Source organism: Magallana gigas, chromosome 5 (genome assembly GCF_963853765.1).
Source record: "Magallana gigas chromosome 5, xbMagGiga1.1, whole genome shotgun sequence".
Lineage (NCBI taxonomy): Eukaryota > Metazoa > Mollusca > Bivalvia > Ostreida > Ostreidae > Magallana > Magallana gigas.
In genome coordinates this window covers 36,147,166-36,173,736 of record NC_088857.1, presented here as the reverse complement: position 1 = coordinate 36,173,736, position 26,571 = coordinate 36,147,166, and the positions used below count along the sequence as shown (strand labels likewise).

Below are 26,571 nucleotides of genomic sequence, written 5' to 3'. Positions count from 1 at the left end.
TATGTATGATTTAATGTCATTAATCACCTGCGCCGATGCGATTTAAATAGATCATTTGCAATATTAGAATTCGCCCGTCACGTGATTACAAAGTACATATGACATCACAAAAATGCATCGAATATAATGTTTAACATCGGTGTCAATAAATGTAACATAGATTTTAAGAAATACCCCCGGTCAAAGTAGTTTTGCGATGATTCAAATAATATCGTTTTCAGGCCGTATTTTAGCATCGGGGCGCCTTAACATTGCTGCGATGTTTCAAAGGAATTCGAGTTTGGCATATACTGATCTTGAGACCACAGTTATTTATCTTGCGACAGCATCCCAAATAATGTAGACCAAAGACATTTTTTACAAAAATAAAACATGATTTCTAACACTCCGTTGCTTTTTTTTTTAATTCCTCATCGCTACAATATATAGTGTCCAGATCACCATCATGACTGAAATATGATCGATTTGTTATCCAAATAAGTAAAAAACCACCAAAAAGAGCCTCGTCAGTCATATCTTTAACTAAACCGATATTTGGAAAACTTTCCAGATTTAATTTACAATATTGGTTTTGGTCACGATGTGAACCATTTTTGATTTCAACACTATCTCTTTAGTTTCATTTGTTTTATGCATAGGCAAATTGAATCGCAAATTTATTATTTGAGCTGTGCTGCCCTCGTAATCATTAAGACCCAAGGGAATTGCCGGTTTTTAAATTGTATCGATTTGTCCCTTGTTGATTTAATAAAAAAAGGAATGATTTTGGTGACTTGAGGAATAGTATGGTGGTGATTTTGTGTAAATTGAATTCTCTTGGCCTTTATATTTTTTGTCTATGATTTTTTAACGTTTATCTATTGAATCATATGTAGTAGTTTAAAGTAATAATGATTTGGCAATTAAAATAATTTTTTTTTACATTTTTTACATTCAGCAAACGTGATTAAAGTGACCATAGTTACTGTTTGATTTTATCATATTATTAACAATGGTATTGTTCTTGAATATATATGAACAGATATTAATGATTGCCTACAAGATCCTTGTCAACACAACGGTACTTGTACAGACCTTGTCAATGACTACCAATGTGATTGTGTGGAAGGTTTCAACGGGACAAACTGTGAAAACAGTAATCACCATAAATTTTCCAGTTCTAGCTTCCATAAATAAAGAAGACATATATTGCTTTGTCTTTAATACATGTATGTCTTTTTTGCGCCTGAATTGTCAGATACCTTGTACTTTCTCAATTTTTAGATATCAATGACTGTATACCAGAGCCTTGTCAGAATAATGGAACTTGTATAGATCTGATCCATGATTATCAATGTTATTGTACACAGGGGTTTAATGGAACAACCTGTACAAATAGTAAGTCGAGATAAGTCAGACATCAAGTTTGTGGAATAATCGTTAGAAAGGAGACTGGTTTTTTTATAGCTTCGAATGTTTTCTGTTAACCAGGGGTATTCCCATTTGTTAGTGGAGATATCAAAGGTCTTGTAGAAAATTGATTCTTAAAATTCATATTTAAACTATAGTGCTTGCTTGATTGGAAAACTTGAGTACAGGGGATTAATACAATTATTTGGTTTTTTATATACTAGTTTATATGATTTGCTGAGACGTTGTTACTCCTAAAATTTTAATTAGATGCTCCTAAAATTTTAATTAGATGCTCTTTCAAGTTTTACAAAAGCAGTTTATGGTACGGTGAAGGCCCATTATTTTTTGTTGAATATTTTTATACACTTTATACTCAGATTGCTTACAATTCCGAGTTTAGAACTGTTTGTTATCTTAAACACAAATTGATGATATATACACTTTGATTATACCTCTGAATATTTGATGTAAAATTACAATGAATAAACATGCTATTCTATCAAATCGTGAACTAGTTTCCATGCAATCTGCCCATGTTGAATAGTCACCGAAACAATTTACCGGCAGCATTCAATTTTATTCATTTTAAAAACTCGGAAAACCTCGGTGTAATCCATTTCGCTACGTTAAATTGAAAGTCCGATTACTTTTTGACTTGTTTACGATCAAGAAATTTGTGTTTCTTAATTCTGAATTGCCGATAAATTAAGTTTTCTTTGGTATAATAAAATACCTACTTACTGACTTTTCGGACGATAGCGCCTTTATTGTCTCCCTCGACAAAAACTATTTTCCTTGCAATTGGTTTGTCTCGTGAAATAGTTGCAACATCGGGGAACAGTGCACCTTCTATCATCCTCATTGCCAGTAATTTGGTATATGATATTTTGCATTTTGAAATGACTCAAATTGATTATATTTCTTTAAGTGGATATTACATCTAATAGAATCTTGTTTAACTCAAATACATGTATACGTATTTACAATGTAAGCCAATTTTTTCTTCATATTACAGATGGTTTTTTTCGGGTTTCTTGTTGTTGTGTCAATTTGTTTCTTGTTCAGTAAATAGAGAATGATTTTTACGGGGTAATATTGTGGTGGTTTTATGAAATTTAGAATTAAAATTTTCTTATCATTTATTGCATCATACATGTGTGTATTTATTTACATTTATTACATTTTAAGTAATAATGATTTGACAATGCACTTTAAGAATAAATAATTTCACAAACGTGATGTGACCCTATTTCTTTTAATTTAATCACATTTTAACGGTTTTTTGTTTCTTAAAAATACAGATATTGATGACTGCCTGTCCGATCCTTGTCAAAACAACGGAACTTGTACAGACCTAGTCAATGAATACCATTGTGATTGTGTAGTGGGACTCAATGGGACAAATTGTGAAAACAGTTAATACTTTTAATGCATAGTTTCTTTTTACCTCTTTTGTAATTGTGTAAACAATTATTAGTTTCAATGATATCGCATCTTTTTTCACAACAAAATTTCTCTCATATTCAGATATTAACGACTGCCAGCCAGATCCTTGTGAAAACAATGGAACATGCATAGACCTTGTCAATCATTACCGATGTGATTGTGTGGCAGGATTCAATGGAACAATATGTGAAAACAGTAAATCTTTTAATTCATAGTTTCTTTTTACCTCTTTTGTAATTGAGTAAACAATTATTATTATTGTTTCTCAATTTTGTTTCTGTATTTTTTGTTTGATTTAGTAAATGCAAATTACGATCATTTTTTAGATATCGATGAGTGTGAAGCTCAGCCATGTCAGAACAACGGAACTTGTTTAGATCTGATTAATGAATATCAGTGTTACTGTATAGATGGATTTAATGACAAAAACTGCACAAATAGTAAGTTGAGATAAATATCATTTTATAGAGCCCAAAATGTACTATTACCCCATAAATATAAACCGTAATATCACGTGCAAAAAAACCCCGTTCCTTGAAAGAAATAAACCTTACCGTCCACAACGCGAATGTAACAGTACAGAAATTTTACCATTTCATTTACAAGAATGTATCGTTTTGATAGCTTGCAATGAATTTTGCCTAGAGCGAACATTTTTCATAAACTGCTTGACTGATTACTTCCGCTTGATAATAGAGAACGGGGATTATCGTTGAATAGATAAATGTAATACTTTGCTCGAACTTTGTACAATTCTTGCTTAAGGAGGCCGTGTCCAATTTGTTCTACTTTAGATTTTTTAATGAATTTTTACCACACCGTTTGTTTAAGGGGTCATCTCAAAGTTTGTTAATTTTTAACATAGGACCTTATGTGATTTTGCTTGAAATGTATCAATTTTGCACATTTTTTACAATTTTTTAAAACTTCTGCCCTATGGATTTCTTTTTCTGTTCTACATTTTAAAGATATTGCTAAAAGGCATCAAATGGTCAAATAAAAAATAACCTTTTTACCTCCTGGTTTGTTCCAGGGGTCCTTTTAAAGTTGTTTTTCGTATGCCCAATTTCCCAGATTTGTCAGATAATGGCCATTTATTTTTTTTGACATAGGCGGGTATTGTGATCTTTATAGTTTTATTAAAACATTCAGACATATTTAAGTAAAAAATAAATATATAACACCACATATTAAGGGTCATTAATATAAAACACATGGTTACTGTCTTGAAATAAATGAATTAAGCTATATTTAGGCGGGTTAAGAAAACCTGAGAGAGGGATAGGCTTCCTGATTTCTCTTCACGTTTTCGACCCAAGCCCAAATATAGCTTATAATTCGAGACATTTATGTTTATTTCACAATATAATATTAATTTTACGCATCAAACGAGCTATTTTCAACAAATTTCGCTGAATATCTGCAGTTGAAACAATCACGCCGTTGTGTCAACCAAGCAAAAAGATGACGTCACAATACAAATCAAACGCTGCGCAAAAACGTGCGTACTCGATCTGTACTCGGTCTCGTTAAATTATACATACCATAGTTCTTCTTTTAGTTATATTGTTTCATAACATTCACGTATATACATGTAGATGTATTAATGTTTCATAGGAATTTGAGTTTAGCAGATACTGATCTTGAGACCACAGTTATTTATCTCGCGACACCATCCCAAATAATGTAGACCAAATACATTTTTTTTTACAAAAATAAAGCATGATTTCTAACACTCCGTTGCTTTTTATTTTATTTCCTCAATGCTATAATATATAGTGTCCAGATCGCCATCATGACTGAAATATGATCGATTTGTTATCTAAATAAGTAAAAAACCACCAAAAAGAGCCTCGTTAGTCATATCTTTAACTGAACCGATATTTGGAAAACTTTCCAGATTTAATTTACAATATTGGTTTTGGTCACGCTGTGAACCATTTTTGATTTCAACACTATCTCTCTAGTTTCATTTGTTTTGTGCATAGGCAAATTGAATCGGAATGATTTTGGTGGTTTGAGGAATAGTAGGGTGGTGATTTTGTGTAAATTGAATTCTCTGGGCCTTTGTATTTTTTGTCTATGATAGCAAACGTGATTAAAGTGACCATAGTTTCTGTTTGATTCTGATCATATTATTAACAATGGTATTGTTCTTAAAAATATATGAACAGATATTAATGATTGCCTACAAGATCCTTGTCAACATAACGGCACTTGTACAGACCTTGTCAATGACTACCACTGTGATTGTGTGGAAGGTTTTAACGGGACAAAGTGTGAAAACAGTAATCACCATAAATTTATCCAGTTCTAGCTTCCATAAATAAAGAAGACATATATTGCTTTGTCTTTAATACATGTATGTCTTTTTTGCGCCTGAATTGTCAGATACCTTGTACTTTCTCAATTTTTAGATATCAATGACTGTATACCAGAGCCTTGTCAGAATAATGGAACTTGTATAGATCTGATCCATGATTATCAGTGTTATTGTACACCGGGGTTTAATGGAACAACCTGTACAAATAGTAAGTCGAGATAAGTTAGACATCAAGTTCGTGGAATAATCGTTAGAAAGGAGACTGGGTTTTTTATAGCTTCGAATGTTTTCTGTTAACCAGGGGTATTCCCATTTGTTAGTGGAGATATCAAAGATCGTGTAGAAAATTTATTCCTAAAATTCATTTTTAAACTATAGCACTTGCTTGATTTGAAAACTTGAGTACATGGGTTTAATACAATTATTTAGTTTTTTATATTGTTTATACGATTATATAAAATATGCGCATGTGCATTTATATAAAAAATTGATTTAATTTAAAGGCTGCCAAAGTAATAAAGCAGCCATCAAAATGTGTTTTTTTAAGTTTCAGTGTTTATTTTCAAACTTTTTAAGGTGTTTAGTACACTGGAATAATACCGTTTTTTTGCTGAGACATTGTTACTCCTAAAATTTTAATTAGATGCTCTTTCAAGTTTTACAAAAGCAGTTTATGGTACGGTGAAGGCCCATTTTTATTTGTTAAATATTTTTATAAACTTTATACTCAGTTTGTTATTCATTCCGAGTTTAGAACCGTTTGTTATCTTAAACACAAATTGATGATATACACAGTTTGATTATACTTTTGAATATTTTATGTAAAATTATGACGAATAAACATGCTTTTCTATCAAATCGTGAACTAGTTCCATGAAGTCTGTCCATGTTGAAAAGTCATCGAAACTATTTACCGGCAGCATTCAATTTCATTCATTTTAAAAAGGTATTCCATCCATAACTATCATATTTCATTTCTAACAGATTGCAAGTTTGATCACTAAAATCTTAATTTGATTTCAAGGAGTTTATTAAATAATAAAGTTTCCCCTTTGAAATCTTTAAACAAAATTAATTTTGATAAATTTATCATACGTTGAGTTAACATTGAAGTCTATGGGAAAAATGCATTTTTAAATATATTTCTTTAGTACAAGTAATTTTCTCACATTTCTCTTGGTAAAAAGTTGCAAAAGCTTTTTCTGTCTTCGAATATGCTAAAATAATTCATAGTTTACCATGCATATTTTCAGAAAATGATTTTTTTAAATATTTCCTAACGGGCATACAACTCTTAAAAAAGTTTTAAGTGCAAAAAGTTCATTTAATTGACTACATACATACACCCAAGTTTTGTGTATGTCAGCCTCATAATAGCTTTAAGATATATATTTGATGTCGTTTAGATCAATCAAAATTGTTAAATTCACCTTAGTTATGGATGGACTAGCTTAAATAAATCCATAGAGAATGATTTTTACGGGGTAGTATGGTAATGGTTTTATAAAATTTAGAATTGAAATTTTCTTACCATTTATTGAATCATGCATGTATGTATTTATTTACATAGGTCACATTTTAAGTAATAATGATTTGGCAATTCACATTAAGAATGAATAATTTCACAAACGTGATGTGACCATATTTTTTTTTTATTTAATCACTTTTAAACAATCATATTTTTCTTAAAAATACAGATATTGATGACTGTCTGTCCGATCCTTGTCAAAACAACGGAACTTGTACAGACCTAGTCAATCAATACCATTGTGATTGTATGGTGGGATTCAATGGGACAAATTGTGAAAACAGTAAGCACTATAAGTTCATACACTTCTGGTTCAAAGATGTAGAAGACTCATACATGTACATGTATATTGCTTTTGTCTTATATGTATTTTTATTGTTCAGCCGAAATATTCAGAGAAAGTCTTTTTCTCTCAAATTTTAGACATTAATGACTGTGTACCGGAGCCTTGTAAGAATAATGGAACTTGTATAGATCTGATCAATGATTATCAGTGTAATTGTGCACAGGGGTTTAATGGAACAACCTGTACAAATAGTAAGTTGAGATAATTTAGACTTTAAGTTTATGGAATTATCGTTAGAAACGATATTGTTTCTTTTTTATTTTTTCGAATCTTTTCTGTTAAAGAGGATGGTATGCGCATTTATTTGTTAGAGGAGATATCAAACTCTAGAAATAAAGTCATTTGAAACAATAATTTCATAAGATTTATCTTTAAACTGCAATGCCTGATTTAAATTTGGTTTTGTATATATTATGAGTACAGTTGGTTTAACTATTTTTTAATTGTGTTCTGTGGCTGGAAGTGCTGTTTTGATTTGGCTATTGTTTCTTTTGTCTAGCCTTTATAACTTAACATTTACATTCATTAAATTTCTGTCCCAATGGTAGCGAAGAGAGCCAATTAACCTGAAAACGAGTTTTTACAAGTGTAAGTAAAATTTATATATAAAAATATTGTATGTTTAATAATAATATTATACTTAAATTACTTGAATTTACAGACATTGATGACTGCCTACCGGATCCTTGTCTAAACAATGGAACTTGTATAGACCTGGTCAACGACTACCACTGTGATTGTGTGGAAGGTTTTAACGGGACACATTGTGAAAAAAGTAAAAAATATCATTCACTTCAAAGGATATTTGTTTCGATATTGTTTGTCGATTGTAATACTTTAATGGTGAAGAGTTTTGTATGTTCGTCATTACAGATATCGATGAGTGTGAAGTTCAACCATGTCAGAACAATGGAACTTGTGTAGATCTGATAAATAAATACCAATGTTTCTGTACAGATGGATTTAATGGAGCGAATTGTGCAATTGGTAAGTTTGAACGCCTGTATGATTACTTGGTAATTTACATAAAAGGCTGGTATTACTTTTTTTGAAATCTCTGAATGATGTTCCATGTACCTAAAGTTTAAGATTAGGTTATTTGAAAAGGATGATTTCATTGAAAAGCAATATAGATAAAACAATAAAAATGCAATTTGAACAATACAGATAATTGATTTTGATAAACAATGTGGTTTATAGTTGAAAACGTGATAAAAAAACTCGTACTTTTTCTTGCTTTTGATTTTAAATATAAATCTAAATAAAATTTTTATAAAAATTAACTAAATAAAGATAAATTGGGTGAGTGTGAAATATCAAACAAAATTTGATCATGCATTTTTTGTAGTGTGATGCAACATAGAAGGACAAGACTTTTTATTATTTATTTTTATTTGTTACGATAAATAAATGTTTGAACACATTCATTCCTACAGATATTAACGAGTGTGCATCTCAACCTTGTCAGAACAATGGGACTTGTATAGATCTGATCAACGAATATAAATGTCGTTGTACAAACGGGTATAGTGGAAAGAAGTGTACAAATGATACATGTAAGTACTGATATCATACTATACTCAACATTTTCAAATATTTCAAAATGGTGAAAATAAAAATCATTATAAAAGCAACCTTAAATTAAAGGTTTTTTTTAATATGTTGTAATATCGGTGAAAAAAAGACTCGCAGTATGGAAGAGAATTCCGGTAATTTCAATGTTTTCTAAAAATAAATATGTATAATACTATTCCAAAAAATAGACTTGATACCAATCATATGGTTGTAATATGATGCCCTTTTTATCATCTCATATCAGCGCAATTATATAAGAATCAAATCATTTTGATATGAACATTATATGTGGCGAAATCCCCTGTATAGTATGTTGCAGTTTTAGATTAAATTGAACTGGAACAATATGGGCTCCAAATAGACACAATAATTTAGGCAGATATTGTATTGGTCAACAGCTATACAGCTTATACATATATGCAAAACAAATGACAAAAGCATTCTGAAATTTACCTAAATTGCACAATTATTTTATATTTTGTGATGACAATGGTTGGATCTGTTTAAAGACAGGGAGTTTGTTATAGTAAAACTTCATGAGGAAATGTTCTTTTAAATAACAATAAATAGGACATTTCAATCTTAAATGATGATCGTCTTCTATATCTGAAGTACATAAAGGTCGAAGCGTCTTTCAAATGGAAAATTATTGTATCTACTAATTTCGACGGTAAGACAATGAGATGATATTCTTAATTTACATATTTTTTTTATTCACAAGTTTTTTGTAATACGATTCTTATAGACAACTATTTTTTGGGGAACAGCATTTTACTAAAGAAAATATGAATAATAAAAGAATTATTAGTGTTAGAGAAGGGATAACTTTTCTTTTTAAATACTGAAGACTATTTTTATGATGTCTATAATGCCATTCGCATCACATCATAATATTAAACTATTTGCTTTGTATTTTAGATGTACTACACATACTCAGCTTTGAAGGCAGCAACTTAGTACTACATGAAGGAAAATCTACCCGGTTTAAATTACAATTGAAAAGTAAAACGATGAATGAGGTCAAGTGGTTTCACAATGGATACGTGATTAACAACCCACCAAGAAGATACAAAATCACGTCACTTAGAGCAGAAAATAACACATCATTTCATACTTTAGATATCGAAAACGTTTTACAGCGAGATATGGGTAATAAAAAAGGATACTATTAAAATTAGCATTATGTAATTCTTTAGCAAATGTATGAAACATTTATTCATTGTTTAATTCGGTTGTTTTACCAACCACCATCAATGATAAACATAATCTCTCTTTAGGGAAGAGAAATTGTCATTTATTGAAAGATGCAATGAATGACAATGAACAAAAGGCACAATAATAAACATGCAAATGATATTGGTAAAAAAAAGAGTGGATCTACAATTTGTAATTTGTAATTACTTAACAAATTAATGTATATAACTTAAATTCATTTTTGTTTTAATAATTGTAGGAGCATGGAAAATTACAGTGTCTAATCAAGTAACCTATGTATCAAGGGAAATGACACTTAAAGGTTAGAATTGTTAAAAAAAAAACAAGCACTTGCATTCAAGGATAAATTTCATATTTATACAATAAGACAATGTTTTGCAACTATTGTGTCAGACTTTTGCTTTAGAATAGTAGTTACTGTACACTGCTCTTTGTGAACAAAATGACTTTACTACTTTTATGTGTTTTGTAAGATAATTTAGGGATCACGTTTGATATTATAAAAAAGTTTATTATCATTTGTGTTCAGTTATACCTAGATTGGTGCTTCATATGAACCCAACATACGACTTTTCAATACTAAGGGGTGACAAAATAAATCTTCAATGTACAGTCACAAATCCAGAGTCTTTGTTTGATGTCAACAACGGAAGTCTCGTTATCACAAAGGATGGGTCTGTGTTACCAGGTGAAATAAAGTATCACATGTTTTAAGGTGGAATGCTACACCAAAAGTTTATTTTATGGATCGTTAGAGTATCATTTCTGAAGCAAGATTGCGTTGTTCAAAGAAGGATATATGCCCTAAATGTTTTATACTATTTTTTTTTTTTACGAAAAAATAGAAAATGTATTGTGGTTGCAAGTAACGCACTGTAGAGTTTAAAATTTGCTGTGAATAAATGCATAATATGAATATCTAATAAATCATGTCCAGTAATGTCAATAAGACGTTTTATTTTTTTAATTAAAAAATATCTATGAAAATAAAGAACTTCTTTTGATAATATTTTTCAAACCTATGGATAACATTTTCTAAAGAAACGTATTCTATAGAAAGGAAATGTAAGGCAATCATTTTTCAAAAAGAAATTGAATCAAATTTGCGAAATTTTAGAGATATGGCAAATTTTCAAAATTGAATCACACCCGATCAAAATTAAACGGATCCGATTTGAATGAGAGAAATTTAAAATATATAACAATTTCACCCAAAAACTAGGATGTTTGGTTGTAATATGGTTTGCAAATTAGGAGAACAATTAAAAATTCAATTGATTTCTTGTCTGCACATGAGGAAATATTGTTGATTTTGAATTTTTAGCAATTTAAATCGGGATCAGTTTGTTCCTAATCGGGATCGGCCACATTTTGAAAATTAGCAATATGACTAAAATTTTGTCAATTTGATTCAATTTCTTTTTAAAAAGTGATTGCCTTGTATTTCTTCTCCATACGACACTTTCTTTGAAAAATTTTATCCATAGGTTTGAAAAATATGAAACAAAGATTTTTTTTATTTTCATAAATAATCTTATATTAAAAAAATTAAAACATCTTGTTGACATTACTGGTCATGGTTTATTAGAGATCTATATTATGCATTTATTCACATCAAATTTTGAACTCTACAGTACATTACTTGCAACCAAAACAGATTTTCTACCTTTTCGTAAAAAATACAAAAAAAATCGTATAAAAAAATGAAGGGCATATATCCTTCTTTGAACAACACCATCTTGCTTCAGGATAAATACTTTAACGATCCATAAAATTTAATTTTGGTGTAGCATTCCACCTTAAATTTATGAAACATTAAATCAACACCCCGTCTAGTTAAAACGAAATCATTAGTAACCCTTTTTTGTCCATTTGCTATTTGTATTTGTTCGTCTTTGTGTGTTATCTTAATAAGTCATTTTTCAAGCGTAGGCGTCGTACAATTTCCAGTTTACCGCAAACACATTTTAAAAAAAATTACTTAAAGTTATAGTAAAATAAAGTGCTTGAATTATAAGACAATATTTAAATTTATGTTTAATTGCGAATGTTACGCATTTATTCGCGAAAGTTGCGCGTTTATTCGCGAAAATAACGCGTTCTATCGCGAAAGTTTCGCGTTTGTTTGCAAAGGTTTCGCGTTTAATCTATGTAGATGGTTATAAATAACGAGCTGATATACAGCACCGTGACATCTTCGTAAGACGTGTGTGCATGTTAATAATTTTAATGTTGAAAATGGTATTTTAGGATGCTTAATAGAAGCAAGGGCATTCAGCACATGTACTATATTAAGAGCAAATGGATGACGTAGAACAAATTGCGTCATAGTGATTATTCAAATTCAATATATAGCAAATTAGGTTTGTCGTCCTAAACTCACGTACTTGTCTGTATTTGATACATATCCAATTTGCAAAATGTTTAGTTTTCCCTTAATGCTCTACATCATTTTGTAGATGTTAGTAGTTCAACTTTTTCCACAACATGGATCAAGTATTCAGCAATGGAAGCCGATTCTGGTAGATATACATGCACACACTCTGGTTATCATGCTCCCGTGACTGTCTCTGTGTATGTCACTGTCATTCAACCAGGTAAGTAGAGGTTTAAAAAAAACCGCTTAAAACTACTTCATTAAAACCTCACGTCTATACTCAAAGATAATATGGTTGCATTCAGGTTTTCTGTTGAGTAAACTATGATCAATTAAATAGTCTGAAGGAACAAATTGTATATTCTTTTTCATATATTTAAGGACATATCATGTAACATTGAATGCTAATTTTTGTAGAGCAAAAGAGATGTGAGAGTGAATGGTCAGAAGGTGTACTGTGGAATGCTACATTGGCAGGAGCAATTAAACAGGAACCTTGTCCAGCAAAACAGAAAGGTGGCATTGTTGTATATGTCTACATTATTTACAATTTACTAATAAAACACAAATCCAAGTCAATAATAAGAGTGCGAGGAGATAATACATAGTAATAACTTGATCAAGTCAATACGAATCATTCTTTCTTTGATGATGTCAACATATTAAATTTAATAAGTCCGAATTTAGGATTTGCAACAAGATATTGTGAACAACATGGAATATGGGCATCTCCTAGCCTTATCAACTGCACAAGTGAAGCTTTCAAAGACGCATCATCACAAGTAAGTTATATACTGAATGGATAGAAACTATATCAACATGTATTTAAAAAATATATAGTGACTTTAAAGAATAATTTGTTTGTTTGAGTCATTCCTTTGAAATGGATTTTAAAAGTAAGCCAAACACTATATATTTACTATATTATTATTGGATAAAGATATATTAACATATACATTAAAAATAGTAATTTTTAAGCATAAATGTTTGAGTAAGTCATTATCATTAGTTTGAAGCGGATTTTAAATTCACAGTTGGATGGTATAATAGAAGATGGAATACAAAATACGGAGAAAGTTCAAGAGACGGTCAACAACACCTTACAAATGATGAAAAACCTTACATCGTCGACCAATGAACTCAGTGCTGGGGATCTGAGCTCTTCTCTGGACATCTTGGAGAAAATTGTCGATGTCACTAACTTAACAGGGTCGACTATTGAGAAGGAGGTCGTTACTTTTATGTCTATAAAATATTGATATATAATAAATAACTTACTTTTAGTGTTAATGTAATAACAATTTAACATTAAATATACTTTAGGTAATTAGTTTAGAATCGTCATTGCTTTTATTCACGATTTTTTTTTACCCCAGAGAGATATTTTCTCAAGTAAGATCAGTTTGTTTCTTAATTCATTTTGTGTTGTTAATGTCCTGTACAAAGATTCAAAAGAAAACAACATATAGTTTTTGTTAGACTTCTTTACTTTCAATTATTGAATGAAATGTATTTGATAAATTTGGTGCGTTAAAGTCTGCAGTGCAATTGTTTATAGATAATCTTAAAGTTATAAGCAATGCACTTTAATGTATCATGTTAAATGTTTTTAGTTAATTGGTAAAGAGACAAGACTAAAATTTTCCTCATGATTAAGTCATTTACAGTACATGTGTTTAGAAGGACTATAAAACAAATCTGCGCTTAACTAACTGTTACCTTCAACAATTCAGTATACGCGAAAAAAAATCGATTCAGTGTTGTTTTTTGACACTCTTTCGATTTTCGATAGTGTTTTCTTTTTGACCTGAAATTTAAAAACTTTAAATAAACGACAGTTTTCTGAAAAACTGTTTAAAGCACGTTCAGTTTTTGTCACGTAAAAAATCTTATAACCGCTAAACATCCTGTCTGAGTAATATAGTTTTGAATCTCATAACTGTTCATACAATCAACAATCAAAATCTATATGGACTTGACTAATAATTTATTCAAAAACGTGTGTTATCAAACCCCCATAATGTTTTGTTATTGTAGTTTGTTGTGATAGCTTTTTATAAACATTTTGTAAAATCATTGTATTTAATTTCAAAGGTGTTTTATGCTGTTATTGACAACGTTTTATCAACTAATAACTCCAAATCGTGGACAACGGTCAGTGATAAGGTAAATGTAAATACATACTTTACAAATATGATAAAACTTATTAAACATATTAAAGAGGTCTATTAAGACGAATTTCAGGTTGCAGAATGAGCAATTTGAATAATAACACATTTAACACACTTATATGTAACACACAATAAAATTCAAAAATGCAGAAAAAGGTAGGATTTCCAGTTTGAAGTATAAAAAGGTCCTAGCTCTTTATGTTAAGGTCTTAAAGAAGAGAGTGTGATTAATTTTTCTTAACAATACTTTATTCTTTCTAGTAACAATCATTTTGAAAGATGAAATTACCAAAGCCAGTGATGTTAACACCCAGATTTTGTTATTGTTATATATGCGTTCATTAACTTTATTAACAGTTAAACATGATATACTATATTTGTAGTTATTGTATATATTCTCGCTATTGTGACAATAAAATTCCAAGGACTTTCCTACATGTAGTTATTTATCTTAATACTTATATCAAAGTACTTAAGTACTGATTGGAGTTGATTTTATCGATTATCATTTATTTTAAAATCAACTTATCTTGCGTGGCAATTAGTTTCTAGTCTGTATTTAAATTACGTAGTTTTTTATAATATGAATTTTAATTAGACTTTTAAGACAAGAATTTAGTAAGACCCCGAATGAATCATGTTGTGTAATATTTAAAGATAGACTTCAAACTATGTATTAGTAATCGAAACAATTTTAAAAATTGTATGGATCCGAGCACTATTGATATTGAACTCCAGTCTCGTTCAACAATATATATATACGCTCAGCTGTCTCTGTTAGTCTCCGACGAGCAAGAGAGTCTCTCTTTTTGTCAGAGATTTACGGAGACAGTCGAGCTTTTGGTTGAACGATGTTACATTAAACTCTGGCGTAGGAATACATTAGACTACATAAATATCTAAATTGTTAGTATTATATAAAATCATATTATTTTCAAAGTGTTTATAGATAAGTTTCCTTCAAAAACAATGCTTCAGCATACATTACATCGAATTTTTTAGTATATTCAAGAACTAAGACTTGTTAGCGGTGATGATTTGTGCTTTGGTCAAAATACTGTTTCACTTTCGGTCATACAGAGTGACTGCATAAGAGAGTTGATTAAAACCAACTCCCAAAAATCTCTATAAGCATAGTCTTTATTTTTTAACACATAAGCATCTGAAGTCTTCAAATGTAATATTATTTGTTTTTCTTTTTTTAATTTTAGACTGGAAAAGACGCAAGCTCAATCCTAAAGAATATGGAACGGCTAAGCGAGGTTGTAATGCAGAGCAACAATTTATCAACAACACAATTTAGTGGTTCAAATTTTGGTAATTTAGCACGTATTGTTTTGTTTTAAAAGTAATTAATACTTTTTGTAGTGAATTTTCAATACTTAAATATTCATTGTTTTCCCTCTAGAACTGACAATAAACCAAACCAAATTAGATGAAACTGGAATACGTTTCCCAGAAATATCCAACAACAACGTTTCTGAAAATTCCGAACAAATTCCAACATTTCTTGAATTACCAAAACAAGATACGAAATCGGAAAAGGGTATGAATTAAAATTATTACCTAATTACAATTACACTGCGGTAATTTACAATCTGATCAAAATCAGATCCTCAATTCTTTCATTTTTTGATTGTTGCTACACTAGGATCTAAAGAAACCCCACTTGAGGTCACCTTTTGGTGAACTTTGTTTTGACCAATCAAATCATCGGTTCCATTCTATAGTTACGTTATGCAAATACAATCTTTTGATTGCCATAGGGCGTCTATTTTCAACTAATGAACGTCTCTTGATCGCTGACCTTATATTGTTAAACAAATACCATCAGGAAATGATTTCAAGCGGGATTTCTTCAGTGTAGTGAAAAAAGAAGAAACTGATTTTAATCACTTTGCAGTGATTAAATTCTGTTTGTTACAAGGAATATATGATTGACTATAAAAACATGAAACCCAAATCACATGCAGTTTATTCAAAAGACTTGTATAATAACAGTATTTCCTTAAGTTATTTCTTATATATGAAATTCGGGATTTCTAAGCGATTATAGAATGTGCGCATTGTCACTTTAAATATAAGTATTCGTTTCTGACTATATGTTTTCTAAACGAACCTGTCTTTTTGTACAGCAATAAGCTATGTAGCTGTGATATATAAAACGATGTCAGATATTTTCCCATCTAAATCAGTAAGGTAAGTTCAGCTTTCTTAATGATAAATTGTTAAGTGCTTTATACATGTATCCCTTCATTAAATTGCACCTACATAGGAAAATGTGAGGTTACAGATGAATGTTTCGTGCATATAAGAAGTTACAAAGCTATAATTTATATCAATTTGACCAAAATATAACAGGGATCCAATGGAAGGAAAATCAGAACAAATATCGAAGAAAAAAGAATTTGTAAATTCTCCAATACTGTCCCTTACAACACAAAATGATTTAGGAGTATTGATGCCGCCTCTAAATCTAACGTTTGGACACATAAAAAACGTAAGATGTCAAAATTATTACCAATATTGCACCAAATATAAGTATTCATTCATTTTAATACAATCTATAATTTGTTTTCATACTGAATATGTCACCAGTTATGATTGGTTATCTGTTATATATGAACAGAATGAATCTACTGAAATGCATGCATTTTGTGTTTCTTGGGATTTTCCACTAAGGTAAATTTTTTTTTAAAACTTTTGTAATAAAACCTGCATTCTTATCAATATCTAGTTAATTTTATGATCATATTTGTTCAATATTTATTTTGATACATAATGCAACATGTATGTAGCAAATGGACAGAAAGAGGATGTAAAGTGAGCCATAGTGATTCTAGAAGAACAGTTTGTCAGTGCAACCATCTTACAAACTTTGCAATTTTGATGAGACCATATTCTCCTGTAAGATAATGCTTTTTGAATATTTGGATTTTTATAGAATAAAAAGTTTAAGAAGGCGTTGGATTTAAATGTTTAAATGATAAAATATGTAATAAATTGCAATACAAGATTTCTTATGTTTAGGCGACAGAAGACAAACAGTCGTTAAAAACAATGTCCCTGGTTGGAGTGATTCTCTCCATATCATTTACAGCTCTTACTTGTGTTATCTACATCTTGACTTGGAGGTACTTATTTAAAATTTATTTGAATATATGTACCTAAATGTCACGACAAAGAAAAGCCTTAGAACTATAAGAAACAGAAACTATTAGAATTTAGCCAATAACTAAATACTTACAGCCTACATGTATATGTATATTTCAGATATATTAAAAGTGACCAGAATATTATCATGATGAATCTCTGTGGTTCGTTGATTCTGTCCTACGTGATTTTTATATCTGGTGTGGAACAGACAGGAAATGAGGTAAAGTTTAAAGCATCCACAGCCAGTTCAGATATATGAAAATTAGCTCGAGAAAACATTATATTACAACTTACATCCTTACATTATACATAATATAAAACACATATGTCATGTTTCATCCATCTAAAAAATGTATTCAGAAATGTACAAGCGTATAAATGTTGAAAGAAAAAAAAAGTTATTTCAATTTGTTTTTATATTCTAGGGTGCCTGCATCGCAACTACGGTCATTATTCATTATTTTTTCCTGGTCACCTTCTTCAGTATGCTAGGAATGGGAGTCTATTACTTCATGAGTATTACAGTGACGTACTACGCCATGTACGTGGCAAACAACTTCAAGGCTAGGTCCAGAGTCCACTGGTTTCTGTTAGCCATATGGGGTAAGTGATGGAACACGCCTTGTTTTATATGTATCAAAACTCTGCTTATTCGTATAAAACATAATAAAAAGTATTTATCACATGTTTATCTCCATATGCAGTGGATATCAGTCATGGGATAAATTTTTTATATTACAATGTATGTTCTTACGCCACGTGACGTCATAGTTAAACATGACATTACTTTCAGGGATGATTGACGTAGAATGAAAAAGTAACAGCATAGTTTGGTTGAAAAGTGTACACTCACGTTTTTATTTTGATTTATCCAACTCGTAGTGTGTTTTCTATCCCTTCACCAAGGCTGGGGGATAGAAAACAACTCGTTGAATAAAAATCATATATCATCTTAAATCATGAGGGATCCTATATTAATCTCTGATTATTTCTGTAAGGACAAAAAAAAGTCAGACACGTTACAGTTGACTGAGTACACATACTCAACCTTAGTTGTTGAATTACGACGTAGGATACATTTTATAATTTTATTGTGCACGTTGAAATCGCCATAATGGTTTGTTATTTTATTGTGCAATTTCAGATCTCCTAAATGGTTTGTTTTGAGTTTTTTAACAATGTTTGGCGTTTTACAGATTTACTTGTTCATTAAAAATTGGTGATCGCGTTTCAGTTGGTATCTAACTATTGAATTTCTGTTTTGATTTATGATGCATGACATCTCTTTACAAATATGCTATTATTCATAGAATGTTTCATTATAAATACAAAATTGAATTTATCACTAAACCTTGAAATTTGACGTATTTGTGATCATAAAAACTGATCAAATCTTTTGTATATTTAATGTAGAGGAGTACAGTTCGAGCGCAAATGACTTTCAAATTTATATCATTTTATTGTAGTTGTAAATGCGAAAATCTAACTTTCTTTTGTATTGTGTTTAAATACATAACTAACCATCTCCTTGTGTTCATGAGATTAGAAATTGTGATTTTATGACCAAGCTCGAGTAGAATACTAAAATAAGGCATACATCAGGATCGTTTCTCAATATTGTGAACTTTCAGAAAACCTACATAAGGCATGGCACGCTCATTAGATTTTTCGAGACGACAACAAATCTAATGAATTGACAGGTCGCAATAAGAAAAACATACATGTAAGAAGTTTAAACAGTGTTGTTTATTCAACTCAATCTCTATTACCCATTATATAACGTAATTTGACAAATTAAGAGAGACATGACATTGAAAAAAAATCAACCTTGATATTATCCTTGGATAAAACAAGGAGGTCAATTATTTTTAAATTTCATCAACTGGTGTCTATTTTACATACTTTTTATAGATTTGAAATCAAAAGAAATCCCTAGGATAGAGATATGAAACTTTTTTTTATAAGAAATGTGATTATTTGGTCTATATTAACTTTCCAGACGACCACTTGAAAAATCAGAGTGTAAAATAAACTATGTTTTTTGGTAAAAATAATCTGTAATAAAGTTTAACCACATACAACAAATTCTATCAAAATCTACAGGGTTGAAATATTAAGATTCGGTCTCGTTGATGTAATCTAAATCTGAATATACGAAAGCTCAGAGAGTTTCAGACTCAAATATCTAACTTAACTTATTAAATAACGAATATAAAAACAAATGAGCCTTATGCGCTTTTGTTGGCATAGCACTATCAAAATGATATAAATATGAATCAACGTATTTTCGTTCACATGTCTGGTATGTAAATGCTTATTTTGCTGTCCAACTTTTCTTTTCTTTTTAAATAAATATTTTGTTTAAGATTCTTAGTTCCTATTTGAATGTTATTTCCACCTGGTTGTTTTACAACTACAAAAGGCATTTTGACTTAAAAAACATCAATTATTATATTAAAATTTGTAATATAAGTTTAAATTTTTGCTTGATTTTGAACAGCCATCAGTATATATGTGTTCCGTAATTTTAATACTTGAATTAAGTTTGTATCAGCCCTCCTTTACATGTACCAGCAGAGTGATGTAAAATAATGTTAATTTATGTGAAATATTATATGTTCAAGTTCTATCTGCATTTATTCTAGGCATTCCAGCTTTAATTACAACAACAACTCTTGGAGCGTTCTGGGGAAAAGATTATCACCTTAAATATTAGTATGTATTTATATTATGAATTGATGAACCTTTTAAAACGCGTTTTAAAGCGTTGTTAAACCTTTTTTTTAGAAATTGATATACGTCTACTTTTGTTGAATTTATTAGATATTAACTCATTAGCTTAATTGTTTAGTTGTTGGTTGTCCATGGAAAGCGGTTCTCTCTACATGTTTATCATTCCTGTCTGTATAATTAGTGTCGTAAGTAACTTGTATGATAATATTTATTATACCGGAAAAATAAAGTTAAATGATATTTGATAATGTTCTTACTCGTTACAGGTTACTTTAATGCAAATGTTTAACCTAAGTACATACTGAGTTACCTTTATCATTAAAAAAAATTGTAGAAATCAATTACTGTCAAATTAATATGAAACAAAAATCCTCTAACTTATTTTGAAATAATAGAAAAAACATGTACATGTGCTTGAAAAAGAAACAATATCTAAAATTGGCAGTGTGATTAAGAAAAGTCTAAAATATTTTTACAAATGTTAAATATGTATGCAGAATATATTTGTGGTACATTTGTCACGTAAAAATGGCTATTTCATCTTATTTCAGTCAAACGTACTGATAATCATTTCACTGGTAAGGGTATTGTGTGCCTCAAGTGCAATGACGAAATCCTCACTCCAGAAAAAGGCGACGTACGTTATACTAACTTAAGCTTTTGTGTATCTTCACTTACGGTTTAATACCTCTTATCAATTTATTTTTAAATCACCTGCATAACAAACCATTTATTAGGTGTTTTTAGAGAAACATAACCATTTAATCTGAAATTAAAAAAAAATCACTTGAACATAAACAGTTTATGAATTAGATATAAGAAAAACAATCATTATAATGAAAAGTGATTGGTTTGATTTCACAATTTCATCTTAAATAAAAAATATTGTGTCTGCACAAACAGGTCCGGATTACGGTCTCTTGGAACACTTCTACCAGTGTTAGGAGTAACCTGGTTATTCGGAATTCTGGCCGTTAATGAAAAAGCAGATGTGTTTCAATATATTTTTGTTATTGCAAATTCCCTACAGGCAAGATTTTCTTTACAATGTGTTTTTAAGTGCTTTTGAAATTGAATATTTATGGATCTTCATTATTTGAGATATTTTTTCTGATATTTTCTAGGGTTTTTTCATATTTGTTTCTCACGTACTGTTAAACAAAAAGGTGAGAATACGGGAAAGAAAATTTACTACTATGAATTTGATCTTTATTTTCTGAAGAAAACTTCCTTTTGCATCTGTTCGCGTTCAAGACCATCTACAAAAAACTGCAATAGTTTTGCTATAATTGAGCGTTCGTACTTTTGATTAACATCTGATGCAAGAACATTTTGTATTACTTGTCAGGTGATGCAAGGTTTAAAGAACAAATATCCAGCCGTTGGTACTTTCATAAGTATTGCAGAACACAGTAAAAAGGAAACCACTTCTGTATCACGAAGTCAGTCAACATCTAAACCCACTGCTCCGTTGGTGGAAACCAAGGTAACTAAAATAAAAAATCTAAAAAAAATATGGGTTTTTTTTATAAAAAGGCTGAATACATATCAATATTAACAATTCAATTTGCATTTTTTTTTTGTAGAAAAAGGGTTTATTTGAAAAACTTCGTAATAATAAAGTAAAGAAATCCGAGTCATTTATGACAGAAAGAACAGCGTCCACTGATTGCCCTGCAAGTGTTTCTCATGAACAAGTATGTCAATGTCGTAATAATTCTTAATACAAGTCACAGAAAACGAATCTTATTTACTCTTAATCATGAATCGATTTTAATACTAATCAGCCACTTTTTTCAGAGCTTTGTGATGTCAGAAAATAATCCCACAAACAACACAATGGAACCGATATCACAGGAAGGAAACACGGTATTCTTCTTTTAAAACATCATGTAATATAGCAATTTTTTCGGCTGGAACGGATGTAATCTGTACATGTACAAGATCACTCTTCGGTTAATTGTAAATAACCCAAAACAATGTATTGAATTGGTATATAAGACATTGTATAAACTGTATGATAACACAACTCCTTTACAACTTAACGTGTGTGCTCCTCAAGACCTGGATATAAAATCAAATTAATAATAAGACATTTAATCAGGGTCCCTTAAATTGAGATCGTGAATAGATGGGAAATTGATTAGTACATTTTAAGTGTCTGTTCAGCTTTTCTTGGATAAGAAGGAATACAAATTGCTTGCCCTGAAGAAGATGCAGATGGTCAAGAAAATTTCACTGTGTCGTTAAGTGCTTTATATTTTTATCGTTCACTCCAATCAATGTGTTTACATTTTATAAATGCGTTGTTGCTTGTGTTTTCAATACAAAAAGGGCTGAATGTTAACTATCTGTAGTTTCATAGGCTAAATAGTTGCGGTTTTTAATTTGTTTGTGAGCTTCTTTCATTAATTTTTATTATAATTAATTTTTTACCTTTTTTACAATTTGTTCAATGCTATATTATTTTCTTTTACAGATGAGACGATTTCGGTTTTCATTTAATCTTAACCCATGGAAGAAAAAGTACACGGTGACAGAAATGTGAAAATATTGATGATGTACGCACGTAATGACAATTTGCACTTGATATGACTTTAATATTTTTTTATGGTTATGTTGATTGATTCGCTTTTACCATACGTCTATTTAAACTAATTATATCTATTTTGGGGTTAGAGTAGAGTAACTCGAATAATTCTTACACAGACACAGTTACTAGAGATACATGTACATGTATTCCATATGTTTTATTTTTAATTTCCTTTGAAGCAAACTGTTGACACTTTCGATCCATACATTGGTGTTTTACAGAATTAATTTCTGTCATTCAGTCAACTGAAACCTAAGGTAACTCGGAGGTCTAGAAAGGTGACTAAATGACATAGCTATGCAGTTCAGTCCCCTATTACATGTAGTTATATTTTATTTTTCAATCATTTGTCAGTTCACTGAATGACAGAGATCTATCTTGTGTTTGAAACAGGCGTAGTAACGTAGTAAACGAACAAAGCCGATTGTATTATTCTTTATATGTTTCTTTTGTATGAAGACATAGTAATTCTTACTTATTTAGGAGTAAAATGCTGTGAGCGAAGATCACTCTTTTAATGTATTCTTCTGTAGTCAAAGTAATTATTTATAAGCTTATGTAACTGATATATGTAATCAAATACATAAATATTTAACAAAGCGGTTTTATTATTTTTTTTCTTATCATAAATGATTGAGTTTTTATCAAGCGATTCTATTAATAAAATGTGGCCTTTATATGTGTTGAATATAAAAGTATCTTTTGTGTAATTTAAATCAATTTCGTAGGTACATGTTAATCATGTTACCAATAGTTCTTAAATTAATATAATTGTAAAAGCAAGCTACATTTTTACAAATTATGAGTATACTATTTTATTTTTTTAGAAATGATATAACAAGTGAATATAACTTATACTTATTGGTGTCAGTTTAAAAGGACTCACTTACATGGAAGAACATTTATATCTTTGTAAGATTCAACCAAAAAAACCCTAATTTTTAATGAGTAATATCTGTATCCTGGATATTTTAATGTGTATATTCCATTTATATTGCAGGAGGCAATCATAGTATACTGATAAAGAAAGAAGTTGTATATTTTGTTTAAATCAGCAAATGTATCTTTAGCATGGTTTACATTTTAGAGACACTTGAGTCTCAAATCACAGTGGCAATGATTAAATCTATTACAAAAACCTTTTTAAAAAATTAGGCCGTATATACCTTGACAATGGATGTTTGAAAATCTATTTTGCATTTATTGAAACATGTCACTAATAATAAACGATCCTTAAGCATTTAAAATACCTTATAAATATGAATGACAACTATTTATCTTTTACTAATCAAGCGCCCTCTTATTAATAACTCTCCTAATGACATGAAAATTGTTTAAGGTGAACGAAACGATGATGTTTAGAATTATATACAGTTTCTTTCATCAATATTCTTATTGTAATCATGTTCACTTAATTAATATATTATAACAACATTAAACATTTTGTCTTGCCGCAAATGCAATGTAGATATTATACAACATTTTTTTTTCAAGTACACAAATAAATAAAAGTATTCTTTGTGTTTTTGAATACCATTTGTCAATTGACCCACCAATCTCTAATAAAATATTGTATGATATCAAATAGGCCTTATATTTTCTTGTCACATGTAAACATTGTGTATAACAAAGATTTAGGACTCTGACCTCTTTATATTATGACTCATAACATTTTAGTTGTTATGGAAATAAGTTCTATGAAAACTTTATGTAAAACAATTAAACGATTTTGAAGGCAACAAGATAAGAGTTGTTTAAGATAATATTAATTTTAACAATTACCGCTGATCAATGCTGATTCAATTTCTCTTCAATTATTATCCCTAGAAACAACTAATACTGTGGAATCATTTAAATTCATGGGGGCCAATTTTCAAGGATTGTCACTTTTTATATCATTCGTGGGGATTTAATTTCGTGGTTGCGTTGGTTACTGTTTCAGTAACAAAGATAACTTTTTCTAAAATTGTTTTCCTTGAGGATTTAAATTCGTGGGGGAGGGGTACCCACGAATACCACGAAAATTGAGCCACCACGAATTCTAATGATTCCACAGTAACAAAACTAATGTTTCATTTTTTGTGATTAAAGTGGTATAAGACACCTCCATGTAATGAGGTACTTTTTATCGAAATAATAAAATCAAGTGTAATTGTATAAACAGTTTGTTTCCCAACATTGTCACCTAACAGCGTAGCGCAGTGGTTTAGAAGTTTCTCTACGAATCTATAAGTCATGGGTTCGAATCTCGACATGGATTTTAATTTTTTTTTATCTTTTAAAACGTATGTTTAGTTAAATATAGTAAAACTTGAAATAAGACTTGATAAAATCTTAAACTGACGCTTTATAGCAATAGCTTAAAATAATTGCCCAACCTAGGCTACCAGAAGAACACAATTTAAAACTGTGTTCAGAAACCCCCTTTTCGATTAAATATGAGGTCAATCACTAACAAATATAAGGTCGTGAGCCTAAAGAAAGCTATATTTAAAATGCTTACAGTCTCTATAAATCGAAATATATGACCTCTTCTTTGTATTACATTATGTGTTTGGATTGCATTTTACCTAATTGCAATAACTTACAATATTTACACTTGCAAATGTTTTCCCTTATATAACACTGTTTGTGCAATCCACTGTTATTCCTGCATAACATCATTATGGGTCAAGATGTCAAAGCGCATGAATAATGTAGATCAGTAATTTTTCTACGTGTTCAAACTAATAACTAACAGACTTATTCTGAAACACAACGTAATGAAAACATAATTTAGGCATAAATAAAAATTCACGGATCTGTATTATGTTATTTCATTCATTTTCTGAAAAAAGTAACATTTATTGCGGGGAAAAATGATTGACGTAAGATACGCCTGCAAAATGAAAATGTTTATGGATCAACAAAGTAACGAAGTGTTCTCGAAAATTACAATCGCAATTTGTCAAAAAAATTAAAATCAGAGTTTAATTCTGACTTATATACATGTAACAAGCCTCGATTAAAATCGCAAAAATAAATACTGTGTTTAGTCCATTCACGGATCACGGTCAAAATTAACTCCATTTGCTTCTCTGTCCATTTTGTTCCGTAAATAAAGAAGTTAAAATTAAATTGCTTTCCTCTATAATGTTGGAGGAAAATCATCATTGCGAGCGCTCTCAAGCGCTAGCAACTACGTTAGTCTTTTTTCTTGGAATACGCGTGCTCGACTTCAAGGTAGGGCATTCTTGGAATACTACTATAGATATACTGTATCATGTCAATTTCGTTTCATCATCTACTTTTAATCTGAAATGTTATATTTTGTTGTAAATGCCAAAAAGTAACAGTAATTAAGGTCTTATAATGCTAACTAAAGTTATTTTTTAAATGGTAATAAAAGCTAGATTGTCTTAACTGGGTATACCTTTAAGCTATGTTTTCCGAGCTTGCAAGAAAGGCATGAAAAAAAACTATTCTTAAAAAACAATAACAATATTTTTACTTATCTCCTATTTATTTATCTCAAATTTGAAAGTATTTACAGTAAATACAGAATATTTAAATCTCGGTTAATGGGTTTTGCCATTGCCGATGTGAAGCCCACTCTAGATTCACCATTTTGGTAAAATCTTTGGGCTTTATGGAAGATTTGATCACGAACCAATCTGTATTTATATCCCAGTATACATCCAGAGATCATACCTTATTTCTTAATTATTGAAATATTA

General features: G+C 29.9%; 1 protein-coding gene across 1 annotated transcript in view; it reads left to right on the top strand.

Moving 5' to 3' along the window:
- LOC105328909 (uncharacterized) overlaps positions 1-23,455 on the top strand; it is an 87,506-nt gene extending 64,051 nt beyond the window's left edge. The window contains exons 15-52 of the mRNA XM_034458406.2: positions 1,022-1,135; positions 1,264-1,377; positions 2,694-2,807; positions 2,920-3,033; positions 3,165-3,278; positions 5,013-5,126; positions 5,256-5,369; positions 6,859-6,972; positions 7,113-7,226; positions 7,697-7,810; positions 7,909-8,022; positions 8,472-8,591; positions 9,529-9,759; positions 10,064-10,126; positions 10,355-10,513; positions 12,285-12,422; positions 12,620-12,718; positions 12,890-12,984; positions 13,237-13,431; positions 14,297-14,368; positions 15,585-15,690; positions 15,782-15,919; positions 16,509-16,572; positions 16,735-16,873; positions 17,003-17,055; positions 17,172-17,280; positions 17,404-17,507; positions 17,647-17,749; positions 17,955-18,132; positions 20,175-20,244; positions 20,381-20,447; positions 20,814-20,899; positions 21,166-21,292; positions 21,387-21,428; positions 21,611-21,748; positions 21,849-21,959; positions 22,063-22,131; positions 22,742-23,455. Of these exons, the coding sequence (XP_034314297.2) occupies positions 1,022-1,135; positions 1,264-1,377; positions 2,694-2,807; positions 2,920-3,033; positions 3,165-3,278; positions 5,013-5,126; positions 5,256-5,369; positions 6,859-6,972; positions 7,113-7,226; positions 7,697-7,810; positions 7,909-8,022; positions 8,472-8,591; positions 9,529-9,759; positions 10,064-10,126; positions 10,355-10,513; positions 12,285-12,422; positions 12,620-12,718; positions 12,890-12,984; positions 13,237-13,431; positions 14,297-14,368; positions 15,585-15,690; positions 15,782-15,919; positions 16,509-16,572; positions 16,735-16,873; positions 17,003-17,055; positions 17,172-17,280; positions 17,404-17,507; positions 17,647-17,749; positions 17,955-18,132; positions 20,175-20,244; positions 20,381-20,447; positions 20,814-20,899; positions 21,166-21,292; positions 21,387-21,428; positions 21,611-21,748; positions 21,849-21,959; positions 22,063-22,131; positions 22,742-22,810 (4,199 nt within the window). The 3' untranslated portion in view covers positions 22,811-23,455. The remainder of the gene's footprint in view (positions 1-1,021; positions 1,136-1,263; positions 1,378-2,693; positions 2,808-2,919; positions 3,034-3,164; positions 3,279-5,012; positions 5,127-5,255; positions 5,370-6,858; positions 6,973-7,112; positions 7,227-7,696; positions 7,811-7,908; positions 8,023-8,471; positions 8,592-9,528; positions 9,760-10,063; positions 10,127-10,354; positions 10,514-12,284; positions 12,423-12,619; positions 12,719-12,889; positions 12,985-13,236; positions 13,432-14,296; positions 14,369-15,584; positions 15,691-15,781; positions 15,920-16,508; positions 16,573-16,734; positions 16,874-17,002; positions 17,056-17,171; positions 17,281-17,403; positions 17,508-17,646; positions 17,750-17,954; positions 18,133-20,174; positions 20,245-20,380; positions 20,448-20,813; positions 20,900-21,165; positions 21,293-21,386; positions 21,429-21,610; positions 21,749-21,848; positions 21,960-22,062; positions 22,132-22,741) is intronic.
- Positions 23,456-26,571: the final 3,116 nt, after the last annotated feature.